General features: G+C 41.0%; 1 protein-coding gene and 1 pseudogene across 3 annotated transcripts; both read left to right on the top strand.

The window, feature by feature from the left end:
• Positions 1-4,006: 4,006 nt before the first annotated feature.
• On the top strand, positions 4,007-12,291 carry LOC136450587 (phosphatidate cytidylyltransferase 1-like; annotated as a pseudogene).
• A 140-nt stretch (positions 12,292-12,431) lies between these two features.
• Positions 12,432-21,036, top strand: LOC136450586 (phosphoenolpyruvate carboxylase, housekeeping isozyme-like). 3 transcript variants are annotated; one of them, XM_066451090.1, is made up of 12 exons: positions 12,432-12,579; positions 12,795-12,893; positions 14,466-14,676; positions 15,484-15,875; positions 16,212-16,296; positions 16,422-16,644; positions 16,764-16,867; positions 16,942-17,032; positions 18,006-18,208; positions 18,434-19,432; positions 19,749-20,135; positions 20,414-21,036. In XM_066451090.1, exons 3-12 carry the CDS (start codon positions 14,509-14,511, stop codon positions 20,708-20,710), a joined length of 2,949 nt encoding a protein of 982 aa, XP_066307187.1. In that variant the 5' UTR covers positions 12,432-12,579; positions 12,795-12,893; positions 14,466-14,508; the 3' UTR covers positions 20,711-21,036. The 3 variants fall into 3 exon arrangements, with proteins under 3 accessions (XP_066307187.1, XP_066307186.1, XP_066307188.1); XM_066451089.1 differs by lacking the exons at positions 12,432-12,579; positions 12,795-12,893 and adding an exon at positions 13,494-14,136; XM_066451091.1 differs by lacking the exons at positions 12,432-12,579; positions 12,795-12,893 and adding an exon at positions 13,500-14,136 and having other exon boundaries at positions 18,054-18,208.
• Positions 21,037-21,680: the final 644 nt, after the last annotated feature.

The following is a 21,680-nucleotide window of genomic DNA, read 5'->3' as shown; positions in this document are numbered from 1 at the left end:
CCTAGACGGCTTGGTGGTGGTCTCCGTCGAAGCCCGCAAGAAGCTTGTGCGGCGCTCCGGAGAAGAGCTTGTGAGGGGCATTGTGCTCGCCCCGCGGGAGCCACGAAGAGCAACTTTAGTAAAGCGTGTCATTGAGCTACCCTCACTTCCGGGGTAGATTCTTGCGGTGCCTGACGTGTGGGCTTGGCGGGTGATGCTAATTAGCCACTGAACCACCAAGTGAGCGGTCGACACAACGGGGACTAGCGTGTTGGCAAACACGTGAACCTCAGGAGAAAAATCACCGTGTCAACCTTGTTCTTCCCGTTGGTTTGCATCCCCGTTACACAAGCTTGCGATTACTTTCATATACATTGAGCTTGTGTTGTTGCTTTTGTAATTAGTTAGCTTATGTAGCTTGCTAGTTACCTTCTTGCTTATGTAGCATAGAAGTAACTCCCTTACGTGGCTAATTTGATTTGTGTAACCTTGTTAGTCATATTACTTAGTTTGTGTAGCTAAGTAATTGCGCTCTCTAATTTGGCATTGGTTACCTTGTTATTGAGCATTGCTAGTGAGCATTAGTTAGCTTTGTGCTTTTGCTTACTAGCATGTGTAGGAGCTCCCTTGTTGCTTAAAGTATTAGTGGCATAGGTTTGTGTGACCTTGCTTCTAGAATTGGTTAGGTGAGTTTTAGCTAGCCCGGTACCTTTGTTACTTGATTAGTATCTTTGGAATGTGCTAGAGAACATAGATAGAGGGGTGTAGTCTTGGCTAGACCGATAGTTATAATTCCACACTTGTTTTGGTTAGTCAACGCAATTAATTTTAGAAAAGACTATTCACCCCCCTCTAGTCCACCATCTCGACCCTTCAACGGTGACCTCCAACTTTTCTATCTAGGGTGCCGGTGGTACCGTTGGACTGTCCACACTCTACGGGCGGACACTCCGCCGGTGAAGTTCCTAACCCTTGTTCAAATATGCCAACCACCAAGTGTATCACCTTGTGCACATGTGTTAGCATATTTTCATAAATATTTTTAAGGGTGTTAGCACTCCACTAGATCCTAAATGCATATGCAATGAGTTAGAGCATCTAGTGGTACTTTAATAACCGCATTTCGATGCGAGTTTCACCCCTCTTAATAGTATGGCTATCGATCCTAAATGTGATCACACCCACTAAGTGTCTCGATCACCAAAATAAAATAGCTCCTACCATTTATACCTTTGCCTTGAGCCTTTTCTTTTTCTTTTTCTTCTTTTCAAGTCCAAGCACTTGATCATCACTATGGCATCACCATCATCATGTCATGATCTTCATTTACTTCACCACTTGGAGTAGTGCTACCTATCTCATAATCACTTTGATAAATTAGGTTAGCACTTAGGATTTCATCAATTAACCAAAACCAAACTAGAGCTTTCATGATCGTCGCGAAGAACGACGTCATTACAACCACGACCCACGCCATAACGACAGTTCAAAAAGCTTGAGCGTCGAGCAACTTCGTCAATGCCGACCAGATAACTCCATACGCCGCCGACCAGACATTCTGTCTAAAGCTAAGTCACGCTTTAATATTTTTCTAAATATTCTTCAATCTTCGTATATCGCCATAATGTTTCTCCGAGCTGTTTTCTCCATGTTTGCTCTCCAAATAATTTTCTTTCATGTATACCATCTTAAAGATGACATACAACTAAGTCTAAGATGAATCCCCGAACAGTCATATTGATGTTCGGATATCCCCAGAGACGGCTCTATCTCCGACTTCTCCCTACACGTGCACGAGTGTTTGCCCTCTGCATTATGGGTGGTCGGTAGCGGCTCCTTAGCGACGCTTTGTTCTTCCTACGCGCACACGGGCTCTACGCTCTATGTTATGGTTAATAGGCTAGCTAGGGCTGGAGACCCAACTACATACTAACTGGTCGAGCGATTTATATTAAATATAAATACATCTTCAGAATAACACTAAGTGTTCACACCAACTGATCGTCGAGCTACATACACTATTTTATTACCATTGCTGATTCTTCTCTGGAGTTCATATATTTTTACAACATATACTACCCGTTCTACATATTTGTATTGCAGGATCATCGTCTAGGTGATCGGACCACCTGGTGCTCAAACTTCTCCATCGATCAACTGGTCGAACCAGTAGGTTCATGGACTTCGTTGCCGACTAATTGATCGGACTGTTCGTCAGTCGTTTCTACTCAATGCTCACTTCGTCGCTCACCAGTTGATTGGACTGTTCATCGCCCGTGCTTCATCATCAGCTACGTTGGAGGCTTACCAGCTATGCCGGGGACTCTTCGGTGCTCGGACATCGCCGGCTACGCCGGGGACTCCTTAGTGCTCAAATTCTTCGTGCAAGCATCGTCAGCTAAACTGAGGACTCTCTTGGTGGTCGAATCTTGCTACGTCTCATCAGTGTGCTATCAAGCTGCTCTATGCTATTCGGATTAGGGTGCTGATCTTGGGCAGCACGTTTGGGGTCTTGATATGCGCATGTCAGATGACGTCGGCAAGCTTTTAGATTTCTTTTCTTTGACCCTTCTACAAGATTCATTCTTCATCTTCCAGCAGGCCCGGGGACTAAGTGGCTACACTTCACTTGACGGTGAATGTAGTGCTTATTTCTTGATTTACCCTCCTTATTGACAGAGTCTAAGTGGCTACACTTCTCCTAAGAGAAATAATTTTCAAATTTTATCTTGAGCCCCTTACATCCTTCTAGCAAGCCTTACTTAGCTAAGTCCGAGATCTCCTAATCAGTTAAATTGGTCGGCATTGACTTTCACCGCTCAAGTCACCGGTTACACGGGTTGACTACGACTTTCACCGTCTAGGTCATCAGTTTAACTAGTCGGCTTTGACTTCCACTGCTCGGATCACTAGTTAAATTGATCGGTTTCACGTCAAAGTGCTCGAACTTGTTCAAGACAACGTTGCTCAAAGGATACAAAGCGCTCGGAGACTGGCTGTGGGGGATATGACGCCTGATATCCACAAGACAAGACATGGGCCGCACTATCAGAGGTAGCCCAACCCACAAGAACAAGGCATGCAAGGCACTGATCGACGTGCACCGCAAGATATTGTATAGTATCAAATATGATACCTTCTTTGTAACCCTACCTCTCCAGAGTATATAAGGAGAGGCAGGGGTTCCCTAGTAGACATCGACATACATCTCAATGCAATACATCAGAATACAGTGTATAGGTATTACGTCACACTGACGGCCGAACCTGTCTAAATCTTATATCTCGGTGCTTGTATTACAATCTAGTTCGTATCACGCGCACCCCCATCGATTTATCTACTACAGTGGATATACCCCTCGGTAGACTGCTGACCAGATTTCGTCGACATATACTATGAAAATATAATTAATGGAGAATCCAATGGTACTTACTATTTGCTATCATAAATATTTTATATAAATTTTTGTGAAACTTAAGATGTTTTGTCTCTCAAGAAAGTTGAAATGACTTATAATTTAAGACGGCGGGAATATATTCTTAATGGATAGTTTCTACTCTTTTTTGCGTAATCACATGTCTTCTCTCTGTCATCTATCTATCACACCTCTTCATGTCTTGGTTATTTTATAAGCATGATTTTTATTTTAAAAATATTTTCTCTCTTTTTACTTGGAGTGTCGTGTCAACTTTTTGTTTAACTGACATCTTAATTAACGAATATAATAGAAATTCATGATTGGGATAGCTTAGACTGTCTCCAACAAGAACTTGTATGGGCACCCAAACCTAAAATAAGTAGCAAGAGATCCAAAATTAGCCTCCAACAGAGTACCTATATGGGAGATCTATTTTGGGTTACCTTTGAGAGGCATAACCCAAATATAGGCATCCTCTCTCCTAGAAATCTATTTATATAAATAATTCTTTTTAAGATCTTGTTGTTAAAGAAGATACCAAATATATATATTGAACATTTTATCGTCTTATATTTTAAGTGCCGTCGTCGGAGATAGCCTTAAAAGCCGCGGTGGAGAACCATGTGCCAAAGAGGGGTTAAAGAAAGTTCCCGCGGCGACATACAAGCAGCAGCTGGGGAGATCGAGCGCCACGACTCTCTCGCAGGCTTCTCTTCCCCTGTCCGCCCTTCCCGAAGCACGCCTGCACGCAGCGCTCTCTCCAGAGAATCCCGCTCCACGCGCGCCGCCCCCGTCGCCGGCGAGGCGGCGGTGCTGCTGCGTACTCCCCTGCTCCGGCTCCGGTGACCTCGAGGTATCTCCGTCTCCCAGCGACGCTACTTTTCGCCGTTGCGCCAGCAGGATTCCTGCGTCGGTTTAGCACTTCAGCTTATGGCGTGCTTGCTCTGGATTGTTGGCGCCAAAGGTGGTTAGTTCACGGCGGTGTTGTTGCGCCGGCGGCGACTCGTTGCTTTGGGGGAATATGTCATCACGGACGCAATTGTCAGCTGTCCACCCGTCGAATTATGTTAGCTGGAGGGTGCCTCGGTTGTTAATTGAGACGATTTGGGATGGCTCTAGATGAGCGGTTGCGCGCAGCCATTAATAATCGCGAGAGCGACGTGCTTGTCTGTTGCGCCGGTGCGGGAACAGGCAAAGGCCCGTAGACTTGACGAAGCACTTCCCGTGCCAGTGTGCCACACCCACAGGAAGGAAGCAATACGTATTTTTGTGGGTTGCGGCGGGAGACTGTACTGTACCGAGGAAAAAGTACTCACCCGCCTCGGCAGCCCTAAACGGCAAAGTCCCTCCTCAGTCCTCAGTCCTCACCAATCCCCTTCCTCCATTCCTCTTCCCGTAACCTGGCCCGGCGCCGGCGGGGCCGCGCTTAGCCCGCCTTTGCGCGTCTCCTCCGTTTAAAAATTAAAACACCCCACCTTGCTGGTGGGGTGAGGAACCCTAGATTGATTGGAGTTGGATGGATGATTGCTTGTTTTGTTAGTTCCTTTGCTGTCCCCGAAATCCAAACATTCCTTCCTGGGATTGGTGCTCCAATTCATCTAAATTAGTTTGCCTTTTGGGTACTGGTTTGTGTCCTTTTTCCCGAAACTGCCTGGGGTTCAGTTTCAGCTGAACCGGCTGTCCACACGCTCTGTGTTTCAGACCTCTTCGGATTTATTGTTACAATGAATTTTGATTGCCCGGTGTTCAGTCAGTGTACCGTTGGATTTTAGCAGAGCATCGATCAAGCGTTCTGTTCCAAGGAATTTTAATTGATTCTAATGCCCATTGATTTATCCGTATGTGTTGATTTCTACGCTATTCGTATTCATCTTATAATCAAATCTGGTCTGATTGACTGTTTGCCTTTTCTTTTTTTCTTTTTAGTAACTTTGGAGTACCAGTGATGCAAGGGGACACTAGCTCTAGCGATGTTTCTGCTTCTCATGTAGGCCGTGTACGACGTCGCAAACATGCAACTGAGGTTAGTAGTTTTTTCTTCCTTTTGCTCTTTATTGCGCTCTGTTCTTTCTCTAGATTTCAGCTAATACACTGAAGCATGGTTCAAGCTAGAGCAGCAGCCTGTTTCAGGTGCTCTTTTTCGTAATTAATTAATCATGATCATTTTCTTCAGGCTACCACAGATGGGAATAGAGCTAATGGACAACCGTTGCTTCTCAATGATCAGAACAAGTATAAATCAATGCTTATCCGTACATATTCTACAGTATGGATGATTGGAGGCTTTGCCTTTATTATTTATATGGGTCATCTATATATCTGGGCTATGGTGGTTGTGATTCAAATATACATGGCAAGAGAGCTTTTCAACCTACTCAGAAAATCCAGTGAAGAGAAACAACTGCCAGGGTTCAGGCTGCTGAATTGGTAAGCTATGGGTCATTTTGATTCTACTAAGTTTAAACAGAAATTTGTCAGTCTCACAGCTGCCATGCTTTTCAACAGTATTTTTTCCTTGTGTCGTTTATGCATGAGTGTTATTTCCTATTGTAGGCACTTCTTTTTCACGGCAATGCTGTACACTTATGGGCGCTTTCTTAGTCGGCAGCTTGTGAATACAGTGACTTCAGATCACTTGCTTTATAAGGTCGTCAGTGGCCTAATAAAGTATCAGATGTTTATCTGCTATTTTCTTTATATTGCAGGTAGGCTCAGTATCCCATGGAACATGCAATAATTTCCGCTAGTAAATATGTTACAAAAACTTCATATTCAATTTGGAATATTCAAAGTGATTCTGTTTTTCTAGTTTGATCTTGCGTTAAAAGGTCTTATACTCCCCCTTCCAAAATGTAGGCCGCTTTTGTTTTGTCGTAAGTCAATTATCTCTAACTTTGACCAAGTTTATAGAAAAATATACCAACATCTACAAAGTGAAATTAGTTTCGTAAAATTCATCATGAAATGTTCTTGATATTTCAAGTATTTGGTATTGCTGATGTTAATATATTTTTCTAAAAACTTTGTTAAAGTTAGAGAAGTTTAACTTAGGACATTACCAAAACAGCCTAAAAATTGGAGTGGATGGGGACAAAACAGACTATATCCTATCCTTTCCTATCAATAATATTTAACATATTATAGTCTACTATGCTAGATTTTCGTTCAAGGAATCCCATAATTGATTCAATGTTTTTCCGCAAATTGTGCTAGTTATTGTTCGGTCAGTAGTTGTCCACTTTATTTTAATGGGAGAATTCATGGTTGGGGCTTTTGTGTTATTCTTCATATGAACATTAGCGGATGAAAATTTTATGTTCGTTAGATTTGATTATTGGACATACCACCTCATTTTACTTATTCTGGATGGATACTGGGCATTTGAGTCTGCAAATGTCTGCCTGTTTTTTCCCCACTAAGTGATCATACATGCCTGCCTAAGTGACTAAGTGATCATACATGCCTGCGTAAGTGATTACTGTTACATACTTGCATACATACTCGTTATCTTGGAAGTATCATGTATTTCTGGTTACCATGAATTTAACTTGATTGCATGTGTTGACAGTCTAGTTGACAGTCATGCTTTAATAAAAGATAACCTGCTTATCATGAATTTCTGGTTCCTATCTAGCAAAAAGTTAGTATTTATGGCTCCTTTGATTCAGGGTTTGTATGGTTTATTTTGACTCTCAAGAAAAAGACATACAAGTATCAGTTCAAACAGTATGCCTGGACGCACATGATACTTTTAACGGTTTTTGCACAGTCTGCTTTCACTGTAGCAAACATATTTGAAGGGATATTCTGGTGAGTGATTCGTTTCTTTATGAATAACCTGTTTAGAGTTTCAACTTTTTGGGATATATGGAGTGCTTAGCTATTTTGTTCAGTTTACATGTATTTATTTGGTATTTCCACCATCATCTTAAAATTTCTTGTCTTCCGGAAAAGGAATCTGTGCAATTGTCTTTCATCTGCTCTAAACTTACAGATTCATTAGAATTTTTGGACTTAATTCTGCCTTATTTTTCTACAGCTGTAAAAAGTATAGTAACCTTGAGCCTCTCAACTTAAGAGGAAAGTTTTGCACTTCCATTGTCCGACAATTTGTGCCTGTTTACAGCATTTACAGTCTGCATTTGTTACTTCAGCAACATTGGTACCACGCTCTCGGTTGGCTGTATTGGCTTGTATGAGCTTGTGTGATAGCAAAGGCTTGTAATTACATCCAGCATTTTCTAATTTCTTAGCCATATGGGTATTACCAATCAGCTGACTAATCCCGATTAGTCGATCAGGTCCGGTTAGTCGGTGGCTAGTCGGCTAGTTGAGCAGCCTATTTGCCAACCTTATAAGTGTTAAGTAGTTAAGTACTGCTACTAGACTATAGCACCAGTGCACAACGGCAAACTGCACAGGGATATACTATCATAAATTGGTAAACAAAGCAAGCATCAAGCATGGTCATTTACTTGTGGGCCAAAATAAAATATCCCAGTGTCTAACCCCAAGACCAGCTGGCGAGCTCACAATTTTCTCTCCTGGCTCGTTGTCCCTGAGCTAATAAGATGACTAATCATGATTAATCTCTGATTAATTCGACGATCAGATTTCTAATTGCACTAGTTGCCTTGGAGTGCCTAATTGTGTATTTTTCTGGTCCATGGACCAATAAGCTTGACTAATTGCGACTAACGGCGATTCGTCGGACGACTTAGTAACACTTTAGATGTTGCAGAATATCTTATGGTTGCCCTGCCCCTGTCAGTGATGCATATCTGTAAATATATATTGTGGAAGATACTTGTCCTGATTGTTTAACTTACACAAGTAATTTGTATTATGCTACAATTAATGAACTCCGTGCATTTACAATCTTATGTTTACTCAGGTTTCTTTTGCCTGCTTCACTTATTGTGATCAACGATATTTTTGCTTATTTATTTGGGTTCTTTCTTGGGAGAACACCATTAATCAAGTTGTCCCCAAAGAAAACTTGGGAAGGTTTTATTGGTGCATCAGTGACAACTATCATCTCTGCGTTTCTGGTGAGACTTTGTTAAATTCCCGATTTCTCATCAGGATAATTTATAGCAAAGTTTAATTTTTTTGAAATGATGACATTTGTTTATAGCCTTACGCCTTTGTTTTTATGCACGTGTAATGGCACGTTATCTTGGAGTATAGGCCTACTTGGGAACATGTCTAAATTAGAGGCTTTACTTCTATCTTCTAACACTAAATGTTTCCCTGGTCCTACTGGTGTGTTATGGTATTGCCCACTTATGTTTTTTTCTGTATGTATGCACGTGTGGTCAGTTACTGAATTACAGGTTACTAAGCACCCACCTTTTGTTTTGTTAGTTATCAGTCACCAGCAAAACTCTGATCTCCCTTCTCATTGATCACTTGCACTTCAATTATGTACTCATATATTTCTCGTGCACTAAATGCTTTTCCCTTGCGGAACTCACAGAAGCTTTTGATATGTATTGAAGCCTTTGATGTTTTTTGTCCATTACGTAGAGAAAAAACAGGAAACCCTCAGCGCATTTTCTGTGACTCAATGTTGCATTCATGCCTCCATATTTACCAAACCGGTAAAGGTAGAAACACTGAAAGTCAGAGACACTCGAACTATTGCAGTCTGATAATGAACCTGGTGACATTGCAATTAATCTAGACCTGCCTTTGATCCAAAGATGACTTGTGGGACAAAACCAATTCATTATCAACCTTACAAGTTAAAACATGTTGCAAGGTGAAGATTTATTTGACTACTCATGGTTTATGTTCTCCTGGGAATACACCTGAATACAACCCTTAAGGGGTTGATTTTTAATAATAATCCATTATTAATTTCTGTCTGTAAAAGAATTGCTATTTGTTTTTAGTTCAAGATGATGTGTTGCTTACTTTCCTTTTTTCTGTGGCAGTTAGCAAATGTAATGGGCCGTTCCCAATGGTTGACATGCCCAAGAAAGGTTGTAGATTTTCTTCAGAATATGATTGTTGTATGGCTAAGTTGCTGTTATGTTGCTAAATTTTTTTGCAAATAATTTCAGGATCTGTCCACTGGGTGGCTTTATTGTGATCCTGGTCCAATGTTTAAGCCAGAGCATTACTCATTGGGAGAGTGGGTGCCACATTGGGTGAGGATTTTTTTTTTTTTTTTGCTCAATTTATTCATTTTAATTTTATTTCTTGTACTCTGGCATCTTTGCAATGTTCCCAATCATAAAGGTTCCTCAAAATAATTGCAGTATGGTCTTTTCAACCTTATACTAGCTCGTATTGCACTTAGACATTTTGCATGGTTGTTGATTGTAATCCCTAATCAACAAGTCATTCCAAAAGAAACAAAGTTTTCCTTCCAGATTATTTTTCTGCGCATTGCTGTGGAAAAGGCTGGTTCTTATTGTATATGGAACTTGAAAAAAAGGGGATGGAAGTACTGTGTTAACTCTGCAATCCTTTTCTGATATAGCATATTGTAGAATATACTAGTACATTTGTGTTCACTCAGAATATTCAGATAGATACTTTGACAAATATAACGTATATCGTCTCCATGATATATGGCCACTATATGTGATGACATATCATATTTATGGAGTCAGAAAATAGCCATGATTGACCATAGATCTCTTCTGTTAATTTTTTCGAGGGAAGGGAGAGGTTGACAGAGAGGGTTAGAAATTAAAGCTTTTGGACCCAAGCGACCAGGAAGGTTTTTGTAGATATTTTACTCTGTCAGAGTGTCATTGATATAACCCCTCTTCTATTAATGTTGCTGTGTAGAACACAGTTTAAATAACTTGCAATTGGATAAAAGATAGCCATCTTGCAATGCAACGCATTACACATCTTATTATAAACAACGTAATAAGACAGTGAGTTGTATGTGATGGGTGGCACACACGTGTTCTGAGTAGCACAGATTTTAAGAACAGTAGTAGACAATGCTTTGCCTTTTTTTTTAATTGGTTATTCTCTGAAATCAATGATAAGATCAAGGCTAGTTCTTGATGATAGATCAATGGAGAAGTTACTTTGATATGCCTGCACCATGGTCAAATAATCATAATCAGGCCCCTAGCTTCTTTCTAAATTCTAATTCTAATAAAGAACTAAATCTAACTCAGTTGGTGGGAGGTGTAGGTGTACATACTCACCAACCGGGTTCGATTCCTTCAAACTCGAACTTGGGTGCTTATTTCTTCATATATGCAATGCCACCTAGTTCCTCCTAGTTGGTTGATTTTACTCTGATGTTCTCAACTGAAAAGAAGGGCGGGCCTGGTGCAAGCGGTAGAGTCGCGGTCTCCTCGCATTGCACAGGCGAGGGTAAGGCTTGCCACTGACACTCTTCCCCAGACCCCGCATAGAGAGGGAGCTCTCTGCACTGGGTACGCCCTTTGTTCTCAACTGAAAAGGCAGATTGAGGTTTGCTCGATTCATTTTACCAGCTAACATCCTCTCTTTTTTTTTATTTACCAGTGTTACTTATATATATTACAATTACTGATATTTACTCTACTGCATCATCATTGGTTTTGTGTTATCTTTCTAGAGTTTCTAGATGTTTGATTTTGTACTCTGTTTGATTACATGCGTCTCTTAACAGTTCCCATGGAAAGAACTAGCCATTATGCCTGTGCAGTGGCATGCTTTAGCCCTAGGTTTATTTGCATCAATAATAGCACCATTTGGAGGATTTTTTGCGAGTGGCTTCAAGAGGGCTTTCAAAATAAAGGTATACACCACTTCATTGTTTGCATCAATAAAATTATTTTACTCAAAATGATATATCTTTTTTTTTACAAAAAATGTAGGATTTTGGTGATAGCATACCTGGGCATGGTGGAATTACTGATAGAATGGATTGTCAAGTAAGTATCTCAAGAAACATTTTAGCTTTAGGGTAATGCTACTGACCTATGGTTTTGCAAGCTTTTAACATTCTCATTCTATTGAAATAATGTAAGAGGAGGCCTTTGTGCTGTGGCTAATCTAAACCATGAGCAGAACAATCAGTTTAACCAAATATCTAAGCCTAATGATGGCAGGAGTAGCAACCTCATTTCTGTGGATCGTTTTTGTATTTCTCCTTTTATGCATACATGTTACCTTTTATTGAGTATAAATGTGTTTGATGTTTGTTAAATACTTGTTGGGAAAAAAATCCTGCCAAGCTGAAGAAAACCCATACTTTAATACCAGTATGTACACTAGCTTATCATAAATTTCTGCTTGCTTTTTCCCCAGATGGTTATGGCAGTGTTTGCATACATATACCACCAATCATTCATTGCACCTCAGAACTTCTCTGTTGAGATAATCTTGGATCAGGTGAGGATCATTATGACTTAATTTTCTTTATCTTGAGTGATTCTCCCCTTTTTAAGCAATTTATCTTTTGTCATTCTAACCAATGTCTACCTTCTTTTCATTCAGATTATAAGAAACCTGACCTATGAGGAGCAAAAATACCTTTATGAACAACTTGGGGAAATGTTCCATGAGAGGCAATTGGTGCAAAGCTGAGAGTTAGTGTGCTTGTGAAATGCATGATATGTTGTGTATTTAAGCCTTCGGCTCATTCTGTAGCTCTAGCTCATGTATAGCAGCATGGCATGAATATACCGTGATACGGAGTCCTTGCCCAAACCATTGTATAGAATGGTAGAATGGCGAGAATGAATGGGTTTTAGGTTCTTTATTCATTCTCCACTGACGCTGCCTAATTCACTCCCCTTGTCATCATTTCTGCACTCTTTGTAAAAGGGGACCTGAAAGTTTTATTCTTTCTTATCACTTGGTGGTGCCGGCCTCAGATCAAATATTCGAGGATTCACAGAATATAAGATGAAGCAGGGCTAGTTCTTGTTTCCTTATCTTTTCTTGTCGGCCATTAGGCTCCACGGCATATTTATCATCGTGGTTAGGGTCTCCAATTGCCCAGCTAATGTCACTGTATAAAGTCGCAAGCTGATGTTACAGCTTCTGTTCGACATACAGCATAGAGCTAAAAAGAATGACACTAGCGTGGGGTATTGTTCATTGCTTTTACACTCAACCCTACGAGTATCTTCAAAGACTGAGTCGGTAAATTATTGAGATTGACGAAGTTATCACAGGCATCGGTGGCGGGGTCGTCACCTATCACTTAAGCTCTTGTAACCATTAGGCTATAGTCCCTTATGCTGTCAATATATTTTTATAATAGGTTTATTTGAAGATACAAATATTGCTAATATTTTTTACAAACTTAGTTAAATTTAAGAAAATTTGTCTTACATATCTTTTTGTGATATAGAGGGAGTAGCTCTTTCATATATTTGTAAATGACTAATCCATGCTTTTTATTTTTCTTTTATGCTCGCACCTCCAGATCAGCTAGGGATTGGACACCGTGTTGGCGACGGCCTTGCCAAGAAAAAGAAAATCTTGCGTTAGTTGATTGAAAATCTTGCCAAGAAAAGAGAATCTGGTATGTTTGCCATTCTTTGCGTATTTTCTAAGTGCAACTTATAATCATCCATGCACCTTCCGAAGGAGGTGGAAAAGCCGATAAGGTTCACATGGCGATCCGTCGTCCTGATTATCTGAAATGGGAACTTGAATCACAGATGTTGCTCCTTTCTTTTTCTTTCCTTTTTTTTTTTTGAATACCCAAAGTGGAGGAACCTATCAATTCTCGTGGTGAGCAGTTGTCAAAAGAATCCGAATCAACAATAATCAACACGCAACGGTTCTACCCTTGGATATCCGCGCCGGGCAAAGCGTTGTTACTATCTCGGATGGCTTCTGCTTGCATATAAGCATGTCTTACAATCGTGGGAATTGCCCATGATATCTTGTCGCATGATACGCACTCGGTTATGCTGAGCATATATAGAAGATGCTTTCTAATAACCATAAAACTTATTACTACAAATTTGTTGCTATGGATCATTGGTACGTACACTTGAGGTAAATAATTCTACTATAATTTATGTGTATTAACTTATGACATATAACGTATACCATAAAACTTATATATCTAAGTTATACATAAAAGTTTTGTGTATAATTTTTTACCTCCCAAAAAATTATGTTGATAATAAGTTTCACAAAATATTTTACATAAAAGTTATATGTATAATTTTGTCACGTAATAAGTTATATGTATAAGTTATACGCGTAACTTTGTCACGTTAAAGTCATGTGTATAAGTTAGATAGGCCGGTGTATAAGTTAGATGGATAAATTATACGTAAAAGTTATGCGTCTAACTTTGTAACTTTCCTTTTTTTCTAAAAATAAAAAACTTTCAAAAAAAAAGTTATGGAATTTCTTTTTGTCAAAAATGGAAAATTACGGGATGTCTAAAATCATTCGTTTAATTCTGTTTGCGTGAACGTTGGCCAACTAGTGGCGTTGGACGGGCCTCCACCATGAAATCTGTGGGCGAGGGCCGAGGGGAGTAACGCTCCACTTTGATGGGCTTTCACCAGCACAGTCCGAGTTGGAAGGTATATACGACGAATCCATCTAGCACAAGCGACAGTCCCGTCCCGTCCTATAAATAGGAAACCGCAGCAGAGAGAGAGAGTGTGTCCGGTGTCCCTCTCCGCTCCGTCCCAGGAAACCCGGTATAGCATCAAGGAACGTTTTTTTGTCGTGTTGATTGATCTCCCTCCCCTTTCGCCCCGTCGTCCCTGCCTCCTGGCCTCACCCCAGAAAAAAAAAAGGTGAGGTGCTTTCCTCTCCTCTCCTCTCCCTTCGATCCAGTAGGTTTGCAGTCTATTTCCTAGATCTTGTTTAGGCATTTGTCCATCTTGGAGTGGCAAAGTCCCTAGCTCCCACAGCGGTTGATTGCTGTGGGTTTTGATCGTGCTTTTTGTTTTTTGCATTGGAGAAAACTCCGTGCTTTATTGGAATCCGCGTGTTTAGGGCTGGGTGGATCGTCTTCTCGCTTCAAGAACATGTCTAAATCCGTGGGATTGGAGGGATTTGTGGGGGGTTTCTCTTCTCTTTTGGTTGGAATTCTGGGTTTTGATCTGTGTGGATTCTGTTGCAGGGGGCGAGAAGGGAAGGGGAGTGCTTGGGGGATAGAGAAGGAGATGGCGCGCAATGCGGTGGACAAGGCGACGTCCATCGACGCGCAGCTGCGGCTGCTGGCCCCGCAGAAGCTCTCCGACGACGACAAGCTTGTCGAGTACGACGCCCTGCTCCTCGACCGGTTCCTCGACATCCTACAGGACCTGCACGGCGAGGACATCAGGGAGACGGTATGTAAATGCTCCAATTGATTCCTGCCCGTGGTGCTATTTGTTCCTTTCTTTTCGGTGCTGGCAATTGATTTAGGTGGTATATAGCTCGATCATGCTTGAAAATCTGTTTATACTGTCATGCATGCATGGGTCGCGATAGCAGGAGAAATCAGACAGAGCATCTGGGCCTTGTCCGTTGTGTGTTTCTATGGTGATGTTCTTCCCATCTGTTTTGGTATTGCACTCTGGCGATGGAAATTAGTGCTGCATTTAACAAATCGTAGTAGCATTGGGGCTCCACCCATTTGTTCTGCAGTTGCTGATCAATACTGTACTAGTTCCCACTTTGTGTTTTCTAGCCTTTGAAATTGGTACACCACCATGATGTTCAAAACTGGTGGGGTTATCATGATGTGTGGATAACTTGCACTATAATTATGGCCTTTTGATACTCTTGGGTTATTATGCCCTTGGAACTATTGTTGTTGCTGATACGAGCTAGTTTGCAGATTAGAGTTATTGCCTTTTCTATTCATAATTAGTATGGTAAAATGATAAAAGGCTGCCTTTTTCAATGCATCGAGCCATCGTCCTATCACATAAGCTATTTTACATTATCCTTTTTCCACTCAAGTAAGTCCCTTCTCCTTGCCCACTTTTTTTGGGATATCTGTTAGCCAATCTTTGATTAACATTCTGATGTGTGGCTTGATTTCTGTGCTCATTCGTTACACAGCAATTCCAGTTTGTTCACCAACTCACTCTACATTCGATGGAAATTTATATTTTTTGCAAATGCTATAAAGTTTCCCTTTTCGTGAACAGGTGCAAGAATGTTACGAGTTAGCTGCTGAGTATGAGAATAAGCTTGACCCCAAAATGCTGGATGAGATTGGGAACGTGCTGACCAGCTTGGATCCTGGAGACTCCATTGTCATAACCAAGTCATTCTCACACATGCTTATCCTGGCAAACTTGGCTGAGGAGGTACAAATTGCATACCGCAGGAGAATAAAACTGAAGAAGGGTGACTTTGTTGACGAGAACTCAGCAACAACTGAATCAGACATCGAGGAGACATTAAAGAGGCTTATGCATCAGCTTAAGAAGTCCCCTCTGGAGGTATTTGATGCTCTCAAGAATCAAACTGTTGACCTCGTCCTGACTGCACATCCAACTCAGTCAGTCCGGAGATCACTGCTCCAAAAGCATGGCAGGTTTGTCTTGAAGCTTTCTGAACTGTTAGATCTCAGGATGAGATTTAATCGATGGAATTGAATATTAGAAATGTTGGTTCTGTTTGTTCTTTATGCACTATGCACCAAAGCAATGCAGTTTGTTCACACTGACATACCGCTTTCATAGAAAACCTGATGTTTATTTGACCACTTTTTTTTCTTTTTTAATGTGCAAGTCTTCTTTGCATGGTTTTGCGGTAGTCTGCCTTTTAAGAAACAACAGCAATAGAAAAAAATATATTTCTCGAGGCATGTTGAATCATATGTTATATGTGCCTTTTCGATGCCTTAGATTCTTCACCTTTCAATGTGCAGGATAAGAAACTGTTTAACTCAACTTTATGCAAAGGACATCACTCCAGATGAGAAACAGGAACTTGATGAAGCACTTCAAAGAGAGGTAATTTGCTTAGATATTTTGGTATATTAGTGTTATATAATACTATCTATGTAATCAGGAAATCTTTGTCACCTTCACCAAATATATATATATATATAATATACTGTTTCATTTCTTATCTACAGATTCAAGCTGCCTTTAGAACTGATGAAATCAGGCGGGCGCCTCCTACTCCGCAAGATGAAATGCGTGCTGGAATGAGTTATTTTCATGAGACTATATGGAAGGGTGTACCCAAGTTCTTACGCAGGGTTGACACTGCTCTTAAGAACATTGGCATAAATGAGCGGTTGCCATATAATGCCCCTATCATTCAGTTTTCTTCTTGGATGGGTGGTGATCGTGATGGTACATGGCATTCTCTCTCCCTTTTTTTCGGATAGTATATTTGATGATATGCCGAATCATGCAACTGTAGTTCACAAGAAAGAAGTGCAAATATAACTCTGAACTGATATCCATGACAGGGAATCCAAGAGTGACGCCAGAGGTTACAAGGGATGTATGCTTGTTGGCTAGAATGATGGCTGCTAATTTGTATAATGCCCAGATAGAAGACCTGATGTTTGAGGTAAAAATAAGGGCACTTTTTTTTTAATATTGTAGTGATATGAGTCTCACAAGATTTAATTTTATCGCATGCAGTTATCTATGTGGCGCTGCAGCGATGAGTTACGTGTAAAGGTCGATGAGTTATACCGTTCCTCCAAGAAAGATACAACAAAACACTATATAGGTGCAGATTATATTATGATATTTTTGTTAACATATATATCTTACACATCCTTGCCTATCATTTGCTGCAAAATATTTGACCAAACTAGTCGCCAACCTGTTCTTCCAATGGATGAAATAGCTATACGTTTTATATACTACCTCCATCCAGAAAAGAATGCAATCCTAGTTCTACTCTTAGTCAAACAATCTAAAGTTTGACAAAGTTTATAGAAAAGAGTATCAATAATTATGACACCAAGTAAGTATACTATGAAAATATATTTCATGACAAATCTAATGATACTTATTTGGTATCATGAATATTGATATTTTTTTTGGCACAAAATTAGTCAAACTTGAGATGGTTTGACTTGGTATAATGCTAGAATTGCACTCTTTTCCGGAAGGAGGGAGTATCATATTGCTTATGATTAATATGGATCCTCATCATAACCATAAAAGTGTGGTTCCAGTTTGATAGTTCATTCACGGTTTACAATAAACTGCATGAATCTATGCTGCTGAAGACTAATCTGAGACATGCAGATCAGGATTCTAGTCTAAGTGGTTCTAACCCAAGTCAGCAATTGGGGGGGAAATAGGCAGGCAAATCCATATTCCAAAAGGCTTGGGCTGTAAGAATCAGAAACGGTTACCTCACAAAAAAAAAGAATCAGAAACATTAAGGATTTGAAACATGCAATAAAACTAATGTAGTTAGCTTAATAAATATGATCATGAAGCAATATAATATCAAGAAACAGCTATGTCATCAGGAGTTGCATGGATATATGTGCTTTCTTGCATAGATAGGCTGCATTTGGATCATGTTTCGTTCTCTGGATTTGTTTCTGAGACGCGTGGATGTCTGTTTCTGTCGGTCTACTATGTTTAATATATTGGAGAGAACCATATCACTATGGATTTTGTTTAAAGACAAATTCTTGCCATTTTCATGCAGACTGTGATATTTAGTATGACATTTTTGGCAGCTGCTGACATGATATTGATGCATGCTGACATGCTCTTCCTGGATGCAGAGTTCTGGAAACAAGTTCCTCCCAGTGAACCTTACCGTGTGATTCTGAGTGATGTCAGAGATAAACTCTACAACACACGTGAACGAGCACGCCATTTATTAGCTAGTGGGTTTTCTGAAATTCAAGAGGAAGCAACCTTCACCGATGTTGAACAGGTATGTAAAGTGAAAACAGTAGTGTTCATTTGATGTTCCTGGCTAGGATAAAAAAATTTCATCTGTACCATACACTTTTAGTGCTATATTAAGATTGGATTCTATCATTCTATGGTGTGCTGTAACAGGTTGAAACATCCCCAAGATAAAGGATCTTTGTAACTGTTTCGGGATATATTATGTTTTATGGATTCATGTCTCGATTGAATCTTTTTTCTCTTGCAGTTCTTGGAGCCGCTTGAGCTCTGTTACAGATCTCTCTGTGCCTGTGGTGATCGCTCTGTTGCAGATGGAAGCCTTCTTGACTTCTTACGGCAAGTGTCTACATTTGGACTATCCCTTGTTAGACTTGATATCAGGCAAGAATCTGACCGGCATACTGATGTTATGGATGCTATAACTGAATACCTCAGCATTGGATCATACCGTAAATGGCCAGAGGAGAAACGCCAAGAATGGCTACTATCGGAACTTAATGGAAAGAGGCCGTTATTTGGTCCTGACCTTCCCAAGTCGGATGAGATTGCTGATGTTCTAGATACTTTACACGTATTAGCTGAACTTCCTTCAGACAGCTTTGGTGCATATGTAATATCTATGGCGACAGCTCCCTCAGATGTTCTTGCTGTCGAGCTCTTGCAGCGTGAATGTCATGTGAAAAAACCACTGAGGGTTGTGCCATTGTTCGAAAAACTGGCAGATCTTGAGGCAGCACCAGCAGCTTTAGCTCGGCTGTTCTCTGTTGAATGGTACAGAAACAGGATCAGTGGCAAGCAGGAAGTGATGATCGGGTATTCAGATTCTGGCAAGGATGCTGGTCGTTTCTCTGCTGCTTGGCAACTGTACAAGGCTCAAGAGGAGCTCATTAATGTTGCTAAGTTGTATGGGGTTAAGTTAACTATGTTTCACGGACGAGGTGGGACTGTGGGAAGAGGTGGCGGCCCTACCCATCTTGCTATACTGTCACAACCTCCAGAAACTATTCATGGATCACTTAGGGTAACTGTTCAAGGTGAAGTCATTGAGCAATCTTTTGGAGAGGAGCATTTGTGCTTTAGAACCCTGCAACGTTTCACAGCTGCTACTCTTGAACATGGTATGCATCCTCCAATTTCGCCAAAACCAGAATGGCGTGCTTTAATGGATGAAATGGCTATTGTTGCCACAAAGGAATACCGATCAATTGTATTTGAAGAACCACGCTTTGTTGAATATTTCCGCCTTGTAAGTCTTCAGTTTTCTTTGCTTGTGCCTTCCTTTTTTACACACCTTCACTTGTCTTTATATTGTTTTATATATGCCCACTATGAGATTTGAATTCTAGCTTTTATTTAGTCCTTGGCATTTCACTCTTGTTTTTGTTAGTTGGGATTTCATCTAGCTAGTCCTGAAGGTTGATGTACTGTTTCGTTATCGTTTTTTTTTACTGTCGTGTCATGTCATTACTCCTTGTATGTACCCTATAAATTTATTATTTTTTGGTAATAGGTCAATTTTTCTGTGTAACTAATCCTGGCATTTGTGTCTTTCTTTCAAATAGGCAACACCAGAGATGGAATATGGTAGGATGAATATCGGAAGCAGACCATCGAAAAGAAAGCCAAGTGCAGGCATTGAATCACTGCGTGCGATCCCTTGGATCTTTGCTTGGACGCAGACTCGGTTCCACCTACCAGTGTGGCTTGGTTTTGGCGCAGCATTCAAGCATGTCTTGGGTAAGGACATACGGAATCTTCAAACCCTTCAAGAGATGTACAATCTGTGGCCATTTTTCAGGGTTACAATAGACTTGGTTGAGATGGTGTTTGCCAAAGGTGACCCTGGTATAGCGGCTCTGTATGACAAGCTTCTAGTTTCAGAGGATTTGTGGTCATTTGGCAAGCGTCTTAGAGCCAACTATGAAGAAACAAAGCAACTTCTTCTACAGGTGATTGTCTAAGATCTTCTTGCATCTGTTACGGACTGCTAGAGTTGCATGTAGACTATGTGATGCCTCTACCAGGCTTGAACATTGTGCGTGTGGATGAGTAGATAATTAGATTAATTCAGCCACATCATGCCCAACTACTTCAGAGAATGTTTAGATAAAGCTCAAACTGGTAGATAAACAAGGAGAAAATGGTTCTGGCAATAGGAGTATAGGATGTTCATTCACTGCATCCTTTTCTTGTCTCACCCAGTGCATTGTGACCTGGTGAATTTCAGGTTGCTGGGCACAAAGACCTTCTGGAGGGCGACCCTTACCTGAAGCAGAGGCTGCGCATCCGCGACTCTTACATCACCGCGCTGAACGTTTGCCAAGCTTACACTCTGAAGCGCATCAGGGACCCTGGCTTCCAGGTGAACCCGGGGCCTCACCTGTCGAAGGACATCATGGACATGGGCAAGCCAGCTTCGGAGCTCGTGAAGCTGAACACCACGAGCGAGTACGCCCCGGGACTGGAGGACACCCTCATCCTGACCATGAAGGGCATCGCTGCCGGAATGCAGAACACCGGCTGAAAGAACAGGAATCCAGAGTGCCTTCTTTATTCTGAGTTGATGTATCTATCGTAGTCGTAGGGGATCATGGCGTGAACCGGTTAACAAGACGGGGTGCACACCTGGATATGGGGGATTCCCTGTTTAGCAGTAGTAGTATTACTATACGCTATGCTATATCGAACTCCTATGTATGCACAGCCATCATTGGATCATAGCTTGTTAAGTAATGCTATGTATGCACATCCATCATTGGATCATCTTGTTACGGTGAAATAACTCTGCTGTGCTTGGTGCTGGGCTGCTGGCATATTTGTGCCGAGGAGTCTACTGAATTGCTTGGATCATTGTATCTTCTCTGTCGTGTGGTATCTTGTCGAATAGTACTACGTACTCTGGGCTAACGGACAGGCTGTAGAGACTAGACAGGCGCGCGGCGTGTATCACGCACGCGCGGCGGCCCCTGGAAGCTGCGGAGGGCCGGAGCCCGTGGACGTGCACGCGCAACAGGGGCTTTGTCATAATTCATTTTTTTTTTCTAATTCTATTCTAACTTACACTAGCATCTACAACATGAAATCAGCTAGAGCTAATAATGTACTACGTATTATTATTTATTTAAACCTGTAGATGTTAATATCAAATTTGGGTTTTTAGCATAAAACAAAGTGATCTATGTAATTTAAAACGGATCGACGGAGGGAGAAGCCCCATTGCTTCTTTATCCTCGGTGTTTAAAACACAAAAACAGTCGCGACGTAGTACTGCTATTATTCCAAAGTTGATCATTGTACTTTACCTATACGGTTTGAGTTCTAGGAGTGCCCGTATCTAGTCTAGGAATGATAATGTCGTGCGTTTCCGTTGCGCTCGAATTTATGCGGCCTGCCCTCTTGGGCCCTTCTCGCATGGCTCCAAGTCTCTGGGGTCCCCGGCGCTCCCGCCCGTACTTGCCACACTACACTATCATAACTCGCTCGCTCGCTCGTGT

The sequence above is a fragment of the Miscanthus floridulus genome, chromosome 5 (genome assembly GCF_019320115.1).
Source record: "Miscanthus floridulus cultivar M001 chromosome 5, ASM1932011v1, whole genome shotgun sequence".
NCBI lineage: Eukaryota > Viridiplantae > Streptophyta > Magnoliopsida > Poales > Poaceae > Miscanthus > Miscanthus floridulus.
This window is presented reverse-complemented; position numbering and strand designations above follow the sequence as displayed.

Bases quoted from the DNA above. Each gene is read 5' to 3' on its own strand.
- LOC136450586 (XM_066451090.1), top strand. From the start codon at position 14,509: ATGGCGCGCAATGCGGTGGACAAGGCGACGTCCATCGACGCGCAGCTG. The intron at 15,876-16,211 runs GTTTGTCTTGAA...TTCAATGTGCAG, and splicing joins CTGCTCCAAAAGCATGGCAG to GATAAGAAACTGTTTAACTC. The intron at 18,209-18,433 runs GTATGTAAAGTG...TTTCTCTTGCAG, and splicing joins CCTTCACCGATGTTGAACAG to TTCTTGGAGCCGCTTGAGCT.